At 34.4% G+C, this 14,033-nt stretch overlaps 1 protein-coding gene across 11 annotated transcripts in view; it reads right to left on the bottom strand.

Moving 5' to 3' along the window:
• The window catches only part of MARCHF1 (membrane associated ring-CH-type finger 1), a 906,067-nt gene that overhangs the window by 41,637 nt on the left and 850,397 nt on the right, over nucleotides 1-14,033 (bottom strand). For all 11 annotated transcript variants that reach the window (XM_074396769.1, XM_074396771.1, XM_074396767.1 and 8 more), the window contains one exon: nucleotides 11,942-12,122. In XM_074396769.1, the coding sequence (XP_074252870.1) occupies nucleotides 11,942-12,122 (181 nt within the window). The remainder of the gene's footprint in view (nucleotides 1-11,941; nucleotides 12,123-14,033) is intronic.

Below are 14,033 nucleotides of genomic sequence, written 5' to 3'. Positions count from 1 at the left end.
AAAAAAATTCATTTCCTAGAAGCAGAAAGGGATCTAGCTTCAAAATTTGTTAACTTGGTTTACTGATACTCCTTCAAAATATCAGTTTTTGTATTGAAATAACATTTACAGAAAACCTAGCCTTTAAGTAAATAGAGTTATCTCTTTAAGGTTAACTAAACTGATTTGCTTAGACTTGAAATCAACAGTTTTTTGTTTGTTTGTTCGTTGATTTTTTTCACTGTGCCAAGTACAAAATGGCTTTCAGCTCATCCAGCCTCTTTTCTTAGGGTCAGAAGTCTCATGTATGCCTCAGGGCTGCAGAAGAGCTTTGCTGTCAAGAACCACTTGGTTTTGCTTTATTTTAGCTTTTACTCACTAGCCAACAACTTATAAGAAAAAAAGAAAGTGTAGCAAAGGTACTTATATCTGGATTCCAGTCACTTTCCAGGAGGCCTCCTAAATGTTAACTGCCCTCAAACATTTTCCCTCTCTCTCTTCTTTTCTTTCTTCTTTCCTGTTCTAACTTGACTATTTTAATCCTATCTTTTAAATTAAAAAAAATATATAGAGAGAGTCCTTCCTGCTTTTCTCACCATAGTTTGCTTTAAAGGGTAATGAGAAAGACTAATACACAGGCTGTTTATCACTCAGACCTTGGACTCACCCTCTTACTCATCATTCTGTGCTGTACCACTTAAGCTACTGTAGACATAAAGGATTTTTCTTCTATATCTTTTAAGAATGCTTCTGAACATTTAAAATGCATTTAAATGTGAGGTCTCCTTATTTCTTCCCTTTTTTGAAATAAATTGATTCTTCACTTTCCTTTTCATAAAATCACAGAATTTTAAGTTGGAAGAAACTCTAAAGATACCCTCCTGCTCTCTTTGTTTTACAGATGAAGAAACTGAGACAAGACTCAAAGTGGTTAAGTGCAGAACCAGAATTAAAACCACCCAAACTTCTGCCTTCTAGTCTAGTACTTTACTGTTGGAATGATTTCTTCTTTTTTATTAAGCTATGCTCCTTATATTTTAGTTAAAAGATGAATTAAAACTACTTCCCTGAGTGTAAGACTCTTTCTGCCATGGGAAGGGAGTACAGAATCTTCGGGAGGGACGTCCTTACAGTAGAAGCACTGTTGTGTTCTAGGTAAACCTGTTTTTACTTTGCTTCATGTATCCATGTGGAGGGACCTCTGTTAGAATAAGAAAGCTACACCATCACTGACTTCTCCACCATCAAGAATGAGGGGGAAAAAAAAGCTGAGTATGCACTGCTCAGCATCTGCCCACCTCCTGCCCTGCTTTTCTCATGTATTTTATAATCTCTCATGTTATATATTTCATAGTTCTCCTCTATCTGTGGCTGCCTAGTTTGAAATAAATATTCATGTGAAGGATAACAACATTGGAATAATTAGGCTATGAGTGGTGTGTTCTTGTGGGAAACAACAGAAGAGAAGCCACTTGATGGTACAATTCAGAGAAAAATAGGAGATTGGAAGGAGGCTGACTTGGGAAAGATTAATTCTCTTTTGGCATGAAGTCTTTCATCCATCTGTCTTATTTTAATGTTAATAATCTCACACTTGGATGTTGATGCATGTACAATGAAGCTACACACCATCAGTTCGGACAGATCATATGAAAGTATTTCTTATTTCTTACATACTTATCAATCTAATAGGAATTTGGTTCAATCTAAAATATTAACTTCAAAAAAGCCATGTTGATTTCCATCACCTTACACTTTAAAAAATTAAACCAAGAATTTAAAGAAAATTTCCTCTTATATTGGATGTTAAGACTTGAGAAATTAGAAATGTTACTTGTTTTGATACACTGATTTTGTATCCTGACACTTTACAGAAGTAGTTTATCAGTTCTAGTAGGCTTTTTGAGAGTCAGTAAAGTTTTCTAGGTCTGGAATTATTTTGTCAGCAAAGAGAGAGTTTGACTTCTTCCTTTCTTATTTGGATGACTTTTATTTCTTTATCTTGCCTGATTGCTGTGGCTAGCACTTCTAGTATAATGTTGAATAGGAGTGGTGAGAGAAAGCATCCTTTTCTTGTTCCAGTTCTCAAGTGGACTGCATCTAGCTTTTGTCCATTAAGTATGATGTTGGTTGTGGGTTTGTAGTGCTCTTTAGATGCAGATGGCTCTTATTGTTTTGAGATATATCCCTTTAAGTCTAGTTTGTTGAGGAGTTTTATCGTGAAGAGATGTTGGACTTCATTGAAAGCTTTTTCTGCATCTATTGAGATGATCATATGGTTTTTGCTTTTAACTTTGTGTATGTGGTGAATCAAATTTATTGATTGGCATATGTTGAACCAACCTTGCATCCCAGGAATGAAGTCTACTTAATCATGGTGTCTTAGCTTTTTGATGTGCTGTTGCATTTGGTTTGAAATTTACTTGAGGATTTTTGCATCTATGTTCATCAGGGATGTTGGCCTGTAGTTTTCTTTTTTTGTTGTTTCTTGGCCGGGTTTTGTTATCAGAGTGATGCTGGCTTCATAAAATGAGTTAGGGAGGAGCCCCTCTTCAATTTTTTGGAATATATTCAGTAGAATTGGGACCAGCTCTTCTTTGTACAGCTGGTATAATTTGGCTATGAATCTATCTGGTCTGGGGCTTTTACGTTTTTGTTACTGACTTAATTTCAGAACTTGATATTGATCTGTTCAGGGTTTTAATTTCTTTCTAATTCAATTTTGAGAGATTGCATATTTCCAGAAATTTATCTTTCACCTCTAAATTGTCTAGTTTGTGTGCATAGAGGTGTTCATATAGTCTTTGGACATCTTTTATATTTCTGTGGGATTGGTTGTAATGTCACCTTTGTTGTTTTTGATTGTGCTTATTTGAATCTCTCTTTTTCCCTTGTTAATCTAGTTAGTGGCCTATTGATCTTGTTTATCTTTTCAAAGTACAAACTTTTGGTTGCATTGCTTCTTTGTATGCTTTTTTTGGTTCTCAATTTCATTTAGTTCTGCTCTGATTTTAGTTATTTCTTTTCTTCTTCTAGCTTCGGGGTTAGTTTGTTCTTGTTTTACTAGTTCCCCTAGGTGTGATGTTAGATTAGTAAATTGAGATCTTCCTAACTTTTTGAGATAGGTGTTTAGCACTATAAACTTTCTTTTTAACACTGCCTTTGCTGCATTCCAGAGATTAAGATCGGTTGTATCTCTGTTTTCATTTGTTTCAAAGAACTTTTGATTTCTTAGTGTAATTGTTTACTCAAAAGTTATTTAGGATTAAGTTGTTTAATTTCCGTGGAATTGTTTGGTTTTGAGAAATCTTCTGGATATAGATTTCCATTTTTATTTCACGATGGTCCAAGACTATGGTTGGTATGATTTAGACTTTTTTTTTTTTAAGTTTATTGAGACTTCTGCTTTATGGCTCAGCATGTAGTTGATATTGGAGTACGTTCTGTGTGCACATGAGAAAACATGTATATTCTGTGGTTAATGAGTGGAGTGCTCTGTAGATGTTGATTTGGTCCAACTGGTCAAGTGTCAAATGTAAGTCCAGAATTTGTTAATTTTCTGCCTCAATGATCTGTCTAATGTTGTCAGTGGGGTACTGAAATTCCCTACTATTATTGTGTGTCTGTCTAAGTCTTTTCTTAGATCTACAAGTGCTTGTTTTAAGAATCTGCGTGCTCCAATATTGGGTGCATATATATTTAGAATAGTTAAATCTTATTGTTGAACTCTTTATTATTATGTATTATCCTTGTTTATTTTTATTTTTTTTGAAACTATTGGTTTAAAATCTGTTTTATCTGATATAACAATAGTGACTTCTAATCTTTTTTTGTTTTCCATTTGCATGGTAGATCATTTTCCAGCCATTTATTTTGAGCCTTTGTGTACCCTTACATGTGAGACGGGTCTCTTGAAGAAAGCAGACAAATGAGAATTTTTTAAAATCCAACTTGCCTTTTAAGTGGGGCATTTAGACCATTGACAGTCAAGGTTAATATTGATTTGTGAGGTTTTGATCCTATCATGAGATGGTTAGCTGGTTGCTTTGTAGGTTCTACTGTGTGGTTGTTTTATAGGGCTGCTTTATAGGACTATGTACTTGGGTGTGGCGTTATGGTATCAGGTATTGTTCTATTGTTTCCATGCTTAGAACTCCCTTAAGGATCACTTGTAAGACTGGTCTAGTGGTAACAAATTCCCTTAGTGCTTGCTTGTTTGGAAAATATTTTATTTGTCCTTTGCTTGTGAAGTTTAGTTTGGTGAGATATAAATTTCTTGATTAAAATTTCCTTTCTTTAAAAATGATGAAAATGGGCCTCTGATCTCCCATTGTTAGCCTAATGGAGTTCTCTTTTGTATGTGCTCTGACCTTTTTCTCTAGCTGCCTTTAAGATTTTTAATTTCATGTTGACTTGGGACGTCTGGTAATTATATGCCTTGATGACTTTCATTTTGTACAGTATCTTGCATCTTTTCTCTGGATTTCTTGTAGCTGAAAGTCTACCCCTCTAGCAAGTTTAGGGAAATTTTCTTGAATTATTCCCTAAATTATATTTTCTAGGTTGTTTACTTCTCTCCTTCTCTCTCAGGAATCCCACTAATTTGTCGGTTTGGTTGCTTTATGTAATTTTATATTTCATGAACACTTTGTTCGTTTCTTAATATCTTTTTCTTTATTTTTGTCTAACTGGGTTAGTCTAAAAGACCAGTATTTAAGCTCTGAAATTCTTTCTTCTGCTTGGTTATTAATATAGCTTTCAACTGCATTTTGAACTTCCTTAAATTAAGAAAGACATCCCCACAGTTGAGAGCAAAATATATTTAACTTAATAAAAATTTAAATATGAAATTAATTTAAAACTCAACCATAAGATGATGCTCTGGGGAAATCTTTTGTTCTAAGTGTGTGTGTGTGTGTGTGTGTGTGTGTGTGTGTGTGTGCGTGTGTGTGTATGCTTCTGACTTCTGCACATTCTAACTTCATGTTTTTATGCTTTCCATATGGATCATTGGAATATTGACTGCATCATTTTAAACATAATTTATGTTTCAAAAGCCAGAATAAAATAAGCTGCTTTCTGTGTATTCTTAGTTCTTGTTAAAATAAAAAATGGATTTTCTCGGAAGTGGATCTTTATCCTTTTACAGTTAGGTATTTCCTTTCATATCTGTAATAGTAACACAAGGGGACATTCTTACTAAGCAAGTGATGCTATATTCTTCCAGCAATAGTTTTCAAAAAGATAAACAGAATTAACAGAATTAAAATAGTGCATCAAGCTACTAATAATGAAGTACTAAAAAGAAATGTTTCGTTTAATATATTCCAGCCAACGATTATTATTCAGTTGTTTATTTAAAGCTACTTTGTGACAGCCTGTATCAAGTCCTGCTCTGCATTCCCAATTATTTCCCCAGTAATGTCCTGGATATTTACTTGGTAAATAACACTTTTTGATTAGCCTAGGTTTTGTGAAACATGGAGAACAAAAGAGAAAGACATTAATTGTTCTATGTGCTTGTAGAGTTTTTTTTGGCTTTATTTTTATTTTGCATATCTTTAGATATGGATTATCTTACAAAGACCAAACACATGATGGTGGCAAGCTCTCTCTTTAAACTGCCTGTACCATTTCCTCAGAAGTTACAGAAAATTCTTTCATCTTGTTCTATCCTTCTGCAGTAGATGCATCCCCTAGAGCAGGATTTTATTCTCTCTTGTTCATTACTGAGCATGACTGGCATATGGTAGATAATACAGTAAGTTGAGAGAATTAATAAACTGAGCATCACTGGAAGTCTCTCAGAACAATCATTCAGAACATAGTTTGCTGGTGATGTGAGCTGAACTCTGACTAGAGGGAGAACTATGTTTATGGATGGTTGCTTCCCAAAAGAAATAAGCTCTTTTGCTGCCCCAAGAACAATATTTCTGTTTCAACAAGCTACTCTATAATACCAATCTCAGGTGAATTTCTTTGATATTTTGAAAGACTAATTGACTTACTAGTATTTTATTTAAAGCCAAAAGATAAAAATACATGTGATAAATCCTAAGTTCTATTAGAATCAATCATGAGACACTTGTATTTTTCATGTCATAATTATTTGATACATGTTGGTATTGTTATCTATTCACACTGGAATATTATTTTAATTGCAATATCTATTGTACTTTTAAGAGCAAAAATTGTACTTTTAAGAGTTAAGGAAATAAAACAAATTAAAACAAAAAAACAAAGACAAAAAATTTAGTAAAAAGATTAATCATCAACCAAGTTATAATACTTTTCTTTTAATAATCTTTTTGTTTATTTTGTCATCTACTTATTTTGTCCTTTCCCATAGCAAACAGCCTAGTAGCCTACTGGACTCCTCCTTCTTAATGATTGAAGCAGTGAGGAAGTGAAGTGAAGGGCATTTGACTGTAGACAATACCACCACGTGACAGTGAGAAATTTGTTGTGGAAAACATATCTGGCTCATTTGGAGAGTATAAGTTTGAAAACAAAATCATTTCCCTAGAGTGTCCTCAGTCACTTAGCCTTCCCTTAGGCTTCATGTAATAACAGAACAGAAATGACTATGCATTGTGAATTGTGAGTATGAAATTTGCAATCATAAGAAAGCTTTGTTTGAGCTGTACTATAGCAGAAATTTTCATTGCTTTCAGGCTTATATATTTGTGAATAAATGGAATAGCAAATCTACTCCCTAGAATTCGGTTCCTATGAAAGGGAAATAGCCTGAAGACATCAAAACTTTATTGCTGAGGGCTTTCTTATCATGTAATCCCAAATACTTTAAGTAAAATTGAGAATTCATTAAAAAGAATGCCAAAGAGAACTCAAAGAACCCTAGAATGATTTCAGAATGTCCATGACCACTAAAACTCTTGCCAATGATCTAAAGAACAGAAGTTTATCCAGAATTGTCTTCAGCCTTTTGTAGACCCATTTTTATAAGCCCTGAATTTTTTGGTGTTGATGTTGTTTAAAGCAGAAAGAAGCACCTATGTTAAATGTTGAATAAGGACTATTGGGGAAACAGAAGCAATATCTGATGCTCTGAGAGCAGAGAAGAAAGAGAAACAACAAACCCAAATAGAAAGGCTTTCAAAACATAGCAGGATGTAGTAACCAGAATGAAGAGAAACAGTCTTATATGTATTTCAAGATACAGAAGTCATTAATGTTTTCAGCCTGAAAAGTAATTGCTGTGCATATAATGATATATTTCAGTTATTAGGAAAATATATTGGGTAAAATATTCTTGTCTAGGAAAGAAGATTTCAGAAAAATTTTTGTTTTAGAATTATTTGTTTCGAAAGATTTCCTGTGGGAATGATTTAAGTAAGAGTTAAAGTTGTAATGCTTAAAGAGAGAATCTCTCAGCTATTTGGTGGTAGAGTGATACAGTACAATGAGCACATGCTTTAGAATCAGGGAGCTTTGAGGTGTGTAATATTGAGTGAGTTTGATATTTTATTTTATTTTTCTCATCTGCAAAAGGGTCTTGATATGTCTACATTAAATGGGGTTGTAATGAAAATTGAATTAGTTAAATGATATATGCTAAATATTTGTCCCATAGAAGGAATTCAGTATGTGATGGTCATATTAGTGAAATAGCAAATTCTCCTTAATGGTAAGAAAATGATGCATTTTGAATTATTTTGTCATAGACAACATCATTCAAAGGGTGCAAGAATATCCTAGTGAGGAATCTGGCCTTATTTCTTTCCCTGTTCAATTTTAAGGCTACTAATGATAAGACATTCAGATCATCAACTAATCGATAACAAATTTGGGGCAGTTAACCTTCTATGATAACTTTCACTAACCCTTGGCTCTTCTGAAAGATGAATGCTACATCAAATTAAGACAAAGAAGGAATTAACAATGTTTGTTAAAGACAGTTCTTCATTTTTAAAAATAGGCAAGTCAATGACAGCACTGTAAATCATGATAGTTGAAATGTAGAAATACCAAGATGACTACTCTTTATTTGACATAGTTAATTTACACAGAAATTATATTTTTTGAACTTTCCAATATTCAACTGTTTTTGATCTACAAAATGGTTAATGCACATGGCTCGATGTAATCATTACTAAAGCAGAGATAATTTGTTCATTACTTTATTTTCTTTGTGCAAATGAGACAAGGAACAAAAAGCTGCGTGGAGTTACATATCCTGTGTTGTACATTTGTCAAACAGTTTCTGTATGGAAAATTACAGAAAAAATATTTTAGGAGAGATAGAAAGTTGTCAGTAGTATTTGCTCTCCTCATAAGCTTGGCTTCATATTTAACAGTTGGCTTCTCCCACTCAGGAGTAGCTTAAATCTGAACTCCATGCAATTCTTTAGCTTTGGAATAGATTAGTTTATGCTTCCTAGTTGATACTGAGTGCATCTTCCAATTGCACTGAGTAGTCACTATGCTGACTTTATGTGTGAGTTTTTTACTTTTCTGGAGCCTCAGAATTATTTCTGACCTGGGGTAATTTAGCAGATTAATAAGACTTTTATTGAGTGTTACAAAAGTAGCTGAGTTACTGACTTAAAGATGATGAAAACTGCTTTTCCTTAAATAAGTACTTGATTTTATTTTCACTTTAAAGATTGTCTTTTGGAAACATTAAGATACCTTGATGAATTTACTAACTAGATTTTGGTGGAGTAATAATGCAATTGATGAAGTTGCAATTAATGAAGTAACATTTTCTGATATCTTTGGAAGCTAACCATTAAGCCCCAAGGTTTATCTATGAAGATTTGCACCTTTCTATGAAGAAGTCATTTCATCTAAACAGAATCTTCGGCCTGCATTGGATAATGGCAGAAATTCAACAACATTCGCTAAATTGTTTCATGCAGGTTGGTCTTTAGAATGTTTTAAACTGTAATAGAATTACCGAGTTGAAGGCAATTAACTGGATGTACTTCAAATAAATTCTAACCAAATGCTATACCTAGCATTCTCTATAACTGTTTACAAAGCACCAAAAGAAAACTGTTGATGAGTCTTAGTGCCATCAAAATAGCCCAACTAGAACAGTTCTAAAATGCTTCATATCTGTATAGTTTGTGTCACCACAGAATGTGATGACTCAGATTGACAACTGAGAAAGTCATCACTATGGATACTGCCTCTTAAGTATTATTCCAGTGCCTCATATTTTCGAAGGACAAAGTGAGACATTGGAATACTTTCTCTAGGTTTTTAAAGCCTACGCATCATGGAGGGAGGAATAGAACGCACGTTCCTCACGTCTAAGACTCACGTGTTAGAAAAGAAGTTGAAGATTCAGATCCCTACACAAGTACCACAGAGGTACACAGATGAGTGGAGATGGCACAAGATCAGAAAGAGAGGGAAGGCTGAGAACTGTGAAGAGTGTGAAAGCAAGTAGCTTTTTAAAGGGGCCAGACACCACTTAGGTCCACTGATTGCTGTCATATGGGAATGTGGGTCCAGTGAAGCCAGATACTGTGATTTTTCAGACAAATTCAGATGTGTGGAATTGCACATGAAATAGTTACATGTTTAAATGTTGGTAACTAAAGTTATAATTTTAAGCCCTGTGGCTCAAATAAAACACATCTGTGGGTGCTTGGGAAGCAAACTCTGGATCAGATTCTGACATTCCTATGCATATATAAGTGCTATTAAAATAAAGAATGCTGAAATGCTGTCCTTCATCAATGCTTAGTATCTTAATAATCAAAGAAAATTATTCAATTTAATTATTCAAGTTAATCAAAGAAGATATTTTTTAGAAGAAACTAGGATATTAATCAACAGATAGTAGGTACATAGGTACCGACTAAGTTGCTGCAACACATTCATTATCATATATTTATTATTATTATTATTATTATTATTTTGGAAACAAGGTGTGACTCCATCACCCAGGCCTGAGTGCAGTGGTGTGATCACAGCACACTGCAACCTTGAAATCCTATGTTAAAGGGATTCTCCTGCCTCAGTCTCCTGACTCGCTGGAACTATAGATGTGTGCTACCATGCCAGGTTAATTAAAAAAAATATTTTTTTTTGTAGAGACAGGATTTCACTTTGTTGCCCAGGTTGGTCTGAAACTTCTGGGCTCAAGGAATACTCCTGCCTCAGCCTCCCAAAGTGCTGAGATTCCAGGTGTGAACCACTGTGCCTGGCCCATTATCATGAATATTTTCAAAGATAGATATATTTGCTACCTCTCTCTGGTTTATAAGTCAGTTTGTTTGGGAAAAAAATAAGATTTCCTGAGAGAGTTGTAAATTATTGGGAATGGAATATTAACAAAGGATGAAAGTTGTATTGAAAGGGTGGTACTACATACCGCAAAAGCTGAGGGTAGAATGAAAGGACTTTCCAAGTTTCTTCTCAGCATCATGTTTTTTTATTAAACAAAAAATGGGTAGTGGTGATAGATACAGTAAAGAAGGGAAAATTAGAACATGGTACTATCCTAGATTGTGGCCCTCAAATTAAAATACTGTGTTTAACCAAGTTGACATGAAAATTGTATGTAAGTTTAGCATGAGAAAAAAATGAAGAAATATACAGATTCTAGGAAATAATTTGTAGTTCTCTGAGGGATAAGAAAAAGAATTTAGAGAATCATGGAGTACAATGTGTCATTTCACTACTCAGACAGTGCTCAGCATCTGTCCAGCAGATGAAGCAAAGGGCAAGGAATTGGGGTCCACTTCTATTTCTGGCATTGATACCCTGGGCCCTAGAAAAACAGTGTTACCCTGCAGCACTCAGGTCACCCCAGTGTTAAAAAAAGACCACACATATCCTAAAAGAATTTTAGCCATGATTTTTGATGCCTATAAACCATTTGCAGGTTTTTAAAATTGACGCTACCACAAAAGCAAGGAATGTGATTCTCTTTCTCCACAATTTACAGAATTAATGAAGAATTGCAATGGATACCCAGCAATCAGATAAGTTCTAGAATATTCTTATTTGCATTTCGGTTCTGCTCATTCTTGAACTCATTGTGTTTCTTTCCAAGCAATGTTCTAAAACTTTTGCTTTGCATTTAATTTAAATAAAAAAGCAGCTCTAGGATGATTCATTGTTAAAACTGTGGCCTTCATACTCTCCCTTGGAAATTGAGGCAGCCATATATGTAAGGCTATAGTTAGGCAAAAAGATAAATGAGCTACATCTTAAAATCCAGGAGTCCAGCTATCAAACATAAATTACATAAAGTTCATTGTCCTTGTTTGTATTCTTTTCAAGTTTTTCTTCTTTGGCTTTGAGTGAGACCCTAACTTTGTATCTGAGTCACAGTCTTACCTTTCGTCTTGAGAAAACTATAACATAGATGAGGAATTTGAAGACAAACATTATAGATACAAAATACACTTATCTCTTTCTCACAGATTGATGCACAATATAGAAAATAATACTTTTTGTTTTTACCTACTGCAATTACACACAAGTCATTAAACCAATTCCCAAATAAAAGTAAACATAAATGGTACACATTTAATAGAATAAATCACTCTTTTATTACCTAATAAATAACTTGTAATAAATTTGATGAGTTCATGTTGTTTAAGGCAATGTATCACATAACCTCCTTAGGAATTGGCTTCTGTGAGCACAACACTATCATAGTTCTCATCAATTCAATTACATTGAATTACAAGTGCATTTTGCATGCATATACATATATATATGTATGGGCATGCACTGACTTTTAAAAAAGCATTGATGTAATATATCATTCAGAAGCTCTAGAATATAAAACATAGAAGACAGGAAGGATTATCTGCGAATGCTTAGATGAATTTTGTGTACTGAGCCCAATATAAGATATGTACCCTTCACGAATGTTAGCATACTAGGAGAATCTTATTGGCAGAGGAAATAGATTTCTAAAACAAGTCTGCTTTGCAAATGGTTCCTCCCAAAGCAATTCCTATGGATACGGTACCTTCCGGAGGGGTTTGAGCTTGGTCTCCATTATGAAGTCATACTTGCAGAGCTCACAGCAGCGTGTATCTGAGCTCTTTATCCACTGGTGGAGGCAGGACTGGTGGACAAAGCGCAGTGTCCCAGTACAGCGGCAGGGTGTGATGAGGGGGCTCTCTTCATCCCCTTCGCAGTGACAGATTCTGCAGAAAGACACAGCAGCTAGTATGAGATCTTGCAGAGATTTCTTGCCTGTGTATTTCTACCCTTGCTTATATCAGATTTGGCAACCTAAGATTTAGAACACATGGACATTTTACTCCAACTTTGATGCTAGAACCAAATCTATTATCAATACAAGAGTGAGCATTCCTAATCTGAAAACCCTAAATCCGAAATGTTCCAAAATCCAAAATCCAAAACTTTTTGAGCATCAACATAATTCTGTGAGTGGAAAATTCCATTTAGTCAAAACATAGGTGCACAACACAAAGTTTATTCACCACCTCAAAGGGAAAATAAAATTATCTTCGGCTATGTGTAAGAGGTATATATGAAACATAAATGAATCCTGTGTTTAGGCTTGGGTTGCATCCCCAGGATATCCCATTATGTATGTGCAAATATTGCCAAATCAAAAAAAAAAAAATCCCCAATCCAACGCACTTTTAGTCCTACCCACGATATCTCATTACATATATGCAAATATTCTCAAATCCCCACAACACTGAAATTGGAAACACTTCTAGCACCAATCTTTTTGGAGAATGGATACTCAACCTATATTAATTGACTTTTACTTGTATGGTCATTGCTGGACTCAAATCATGTAATAAGCTGTGCATTACGCACCGGCATATCAACAATGCACTGTCATTTCATTCATACACGGAAGTCAATTTCAACAGCACCACTACTGCGCTTTGTCCCCAACTTAATCTATTTAATAGGATACTCTCTATGGGCTTTCCTATATAAAAGTTATGAGTTTTAAGTATTCTAAGGAATATTATAGTTTGGTAAACTTTCCTGTATTACTTTGATAATATAAGACATGGCATATAATTTATTAAATATGGTATCTTACCAATGTGGAAAAATTCTGAAAAAATTTTAAGGTATAACAAAGGAATAAGGTTAATACAAGAAGTCTTAGCTTGAAAATATTACAGATATGTTCTTAAGAAGATGCATACCTATTTGGTCACAACGAATGGTCTAAACTGTCAATAATTATCGCTGTTTAAAAAAAATCCGAGGGGGGTGGATCACGAGGTCGAGAGTTCGAGACCATCCTGGTCAACATGGTGAAACCCCGTCTCTACTAAAAATACAAAAAAAAAAAAAAAAAAAAAATTAGCTGGGCATGGTGGCTCGTGCCTGTAATCCCAGCTACTCAGGAGGCTGAGGCAGGAGAATTGCCTGAACCCAGGAGGCGGAGGTTGCGGTGAGCCGAGATCGCGCCATTGCACTCCAGCCTGGGTAACAAGAGCAAAACTCCATATCAAAAAAGAAAAAAAAATCCTATTGTTTAAAAATGCTAATAAATACACTTGCCAGTGAATTAAGTTGAATTAGTTTCTACACTACTATGAATGAATTCTAGTTTCACAGATTTGCCGTCTAAAATAATTTTTTAATCTCATATTCAGATTTTAAAAACAAATTTATTTTTTTCTTTGGATGAGACAAGTCTCTTATAATGTTATCTGATGAATTCAAATCTCAGCCCTTTAATAATCTGAAGGATGTAACCAGCAGTTAGACATTACTAAGTTTCATTGGAAATGTTGCTTTAAATCTGTTAAACACATACACTCGTATGTTTATTGCAGCACTATTCACCATAGCAAAGACATAGAATCAATCCAGGTGCCCATCAGTGGTGGATTGCATAAAGAAAATGTGGCACATTTCCACGATGGAATACTATGCAGCTATTAAAAAAAGAGTGAAATTATGTCTCTTGCAGCAATATAGGTGAAGCTGGAGACCAGTATCCCAAGTGAATTAACACAGAAGCAGAAAACCAGATACTGCATGTTCTCACTTATAAGTAGGAGCTAAAGTGAGTACACAGGGACATAGAGATGGAAACAATAAACACTGGAGAT

Source organism: Saimiri boliviensis, chromosome 3 (genome assembly GCF_048565385.1).
Source record: "Saimiri boliviensis isolate mSaiBol1 chromosome 3, mSaiBol1.pri, whole genome shotgun sequence".
In the NCBI taxonomy this organism is placed as follows: domain Eukaryota; kingdom Metazoa; phylum Chordata; class Mammalia; order Primates; family Cebidae; genus Saimiri; species Saimiri boliviensis.
The sequence above is the reverse complement of the archived record's forward strand: the minus strand, read 5'-3'. Positions and strand labels throughout refer to the sequence as shown.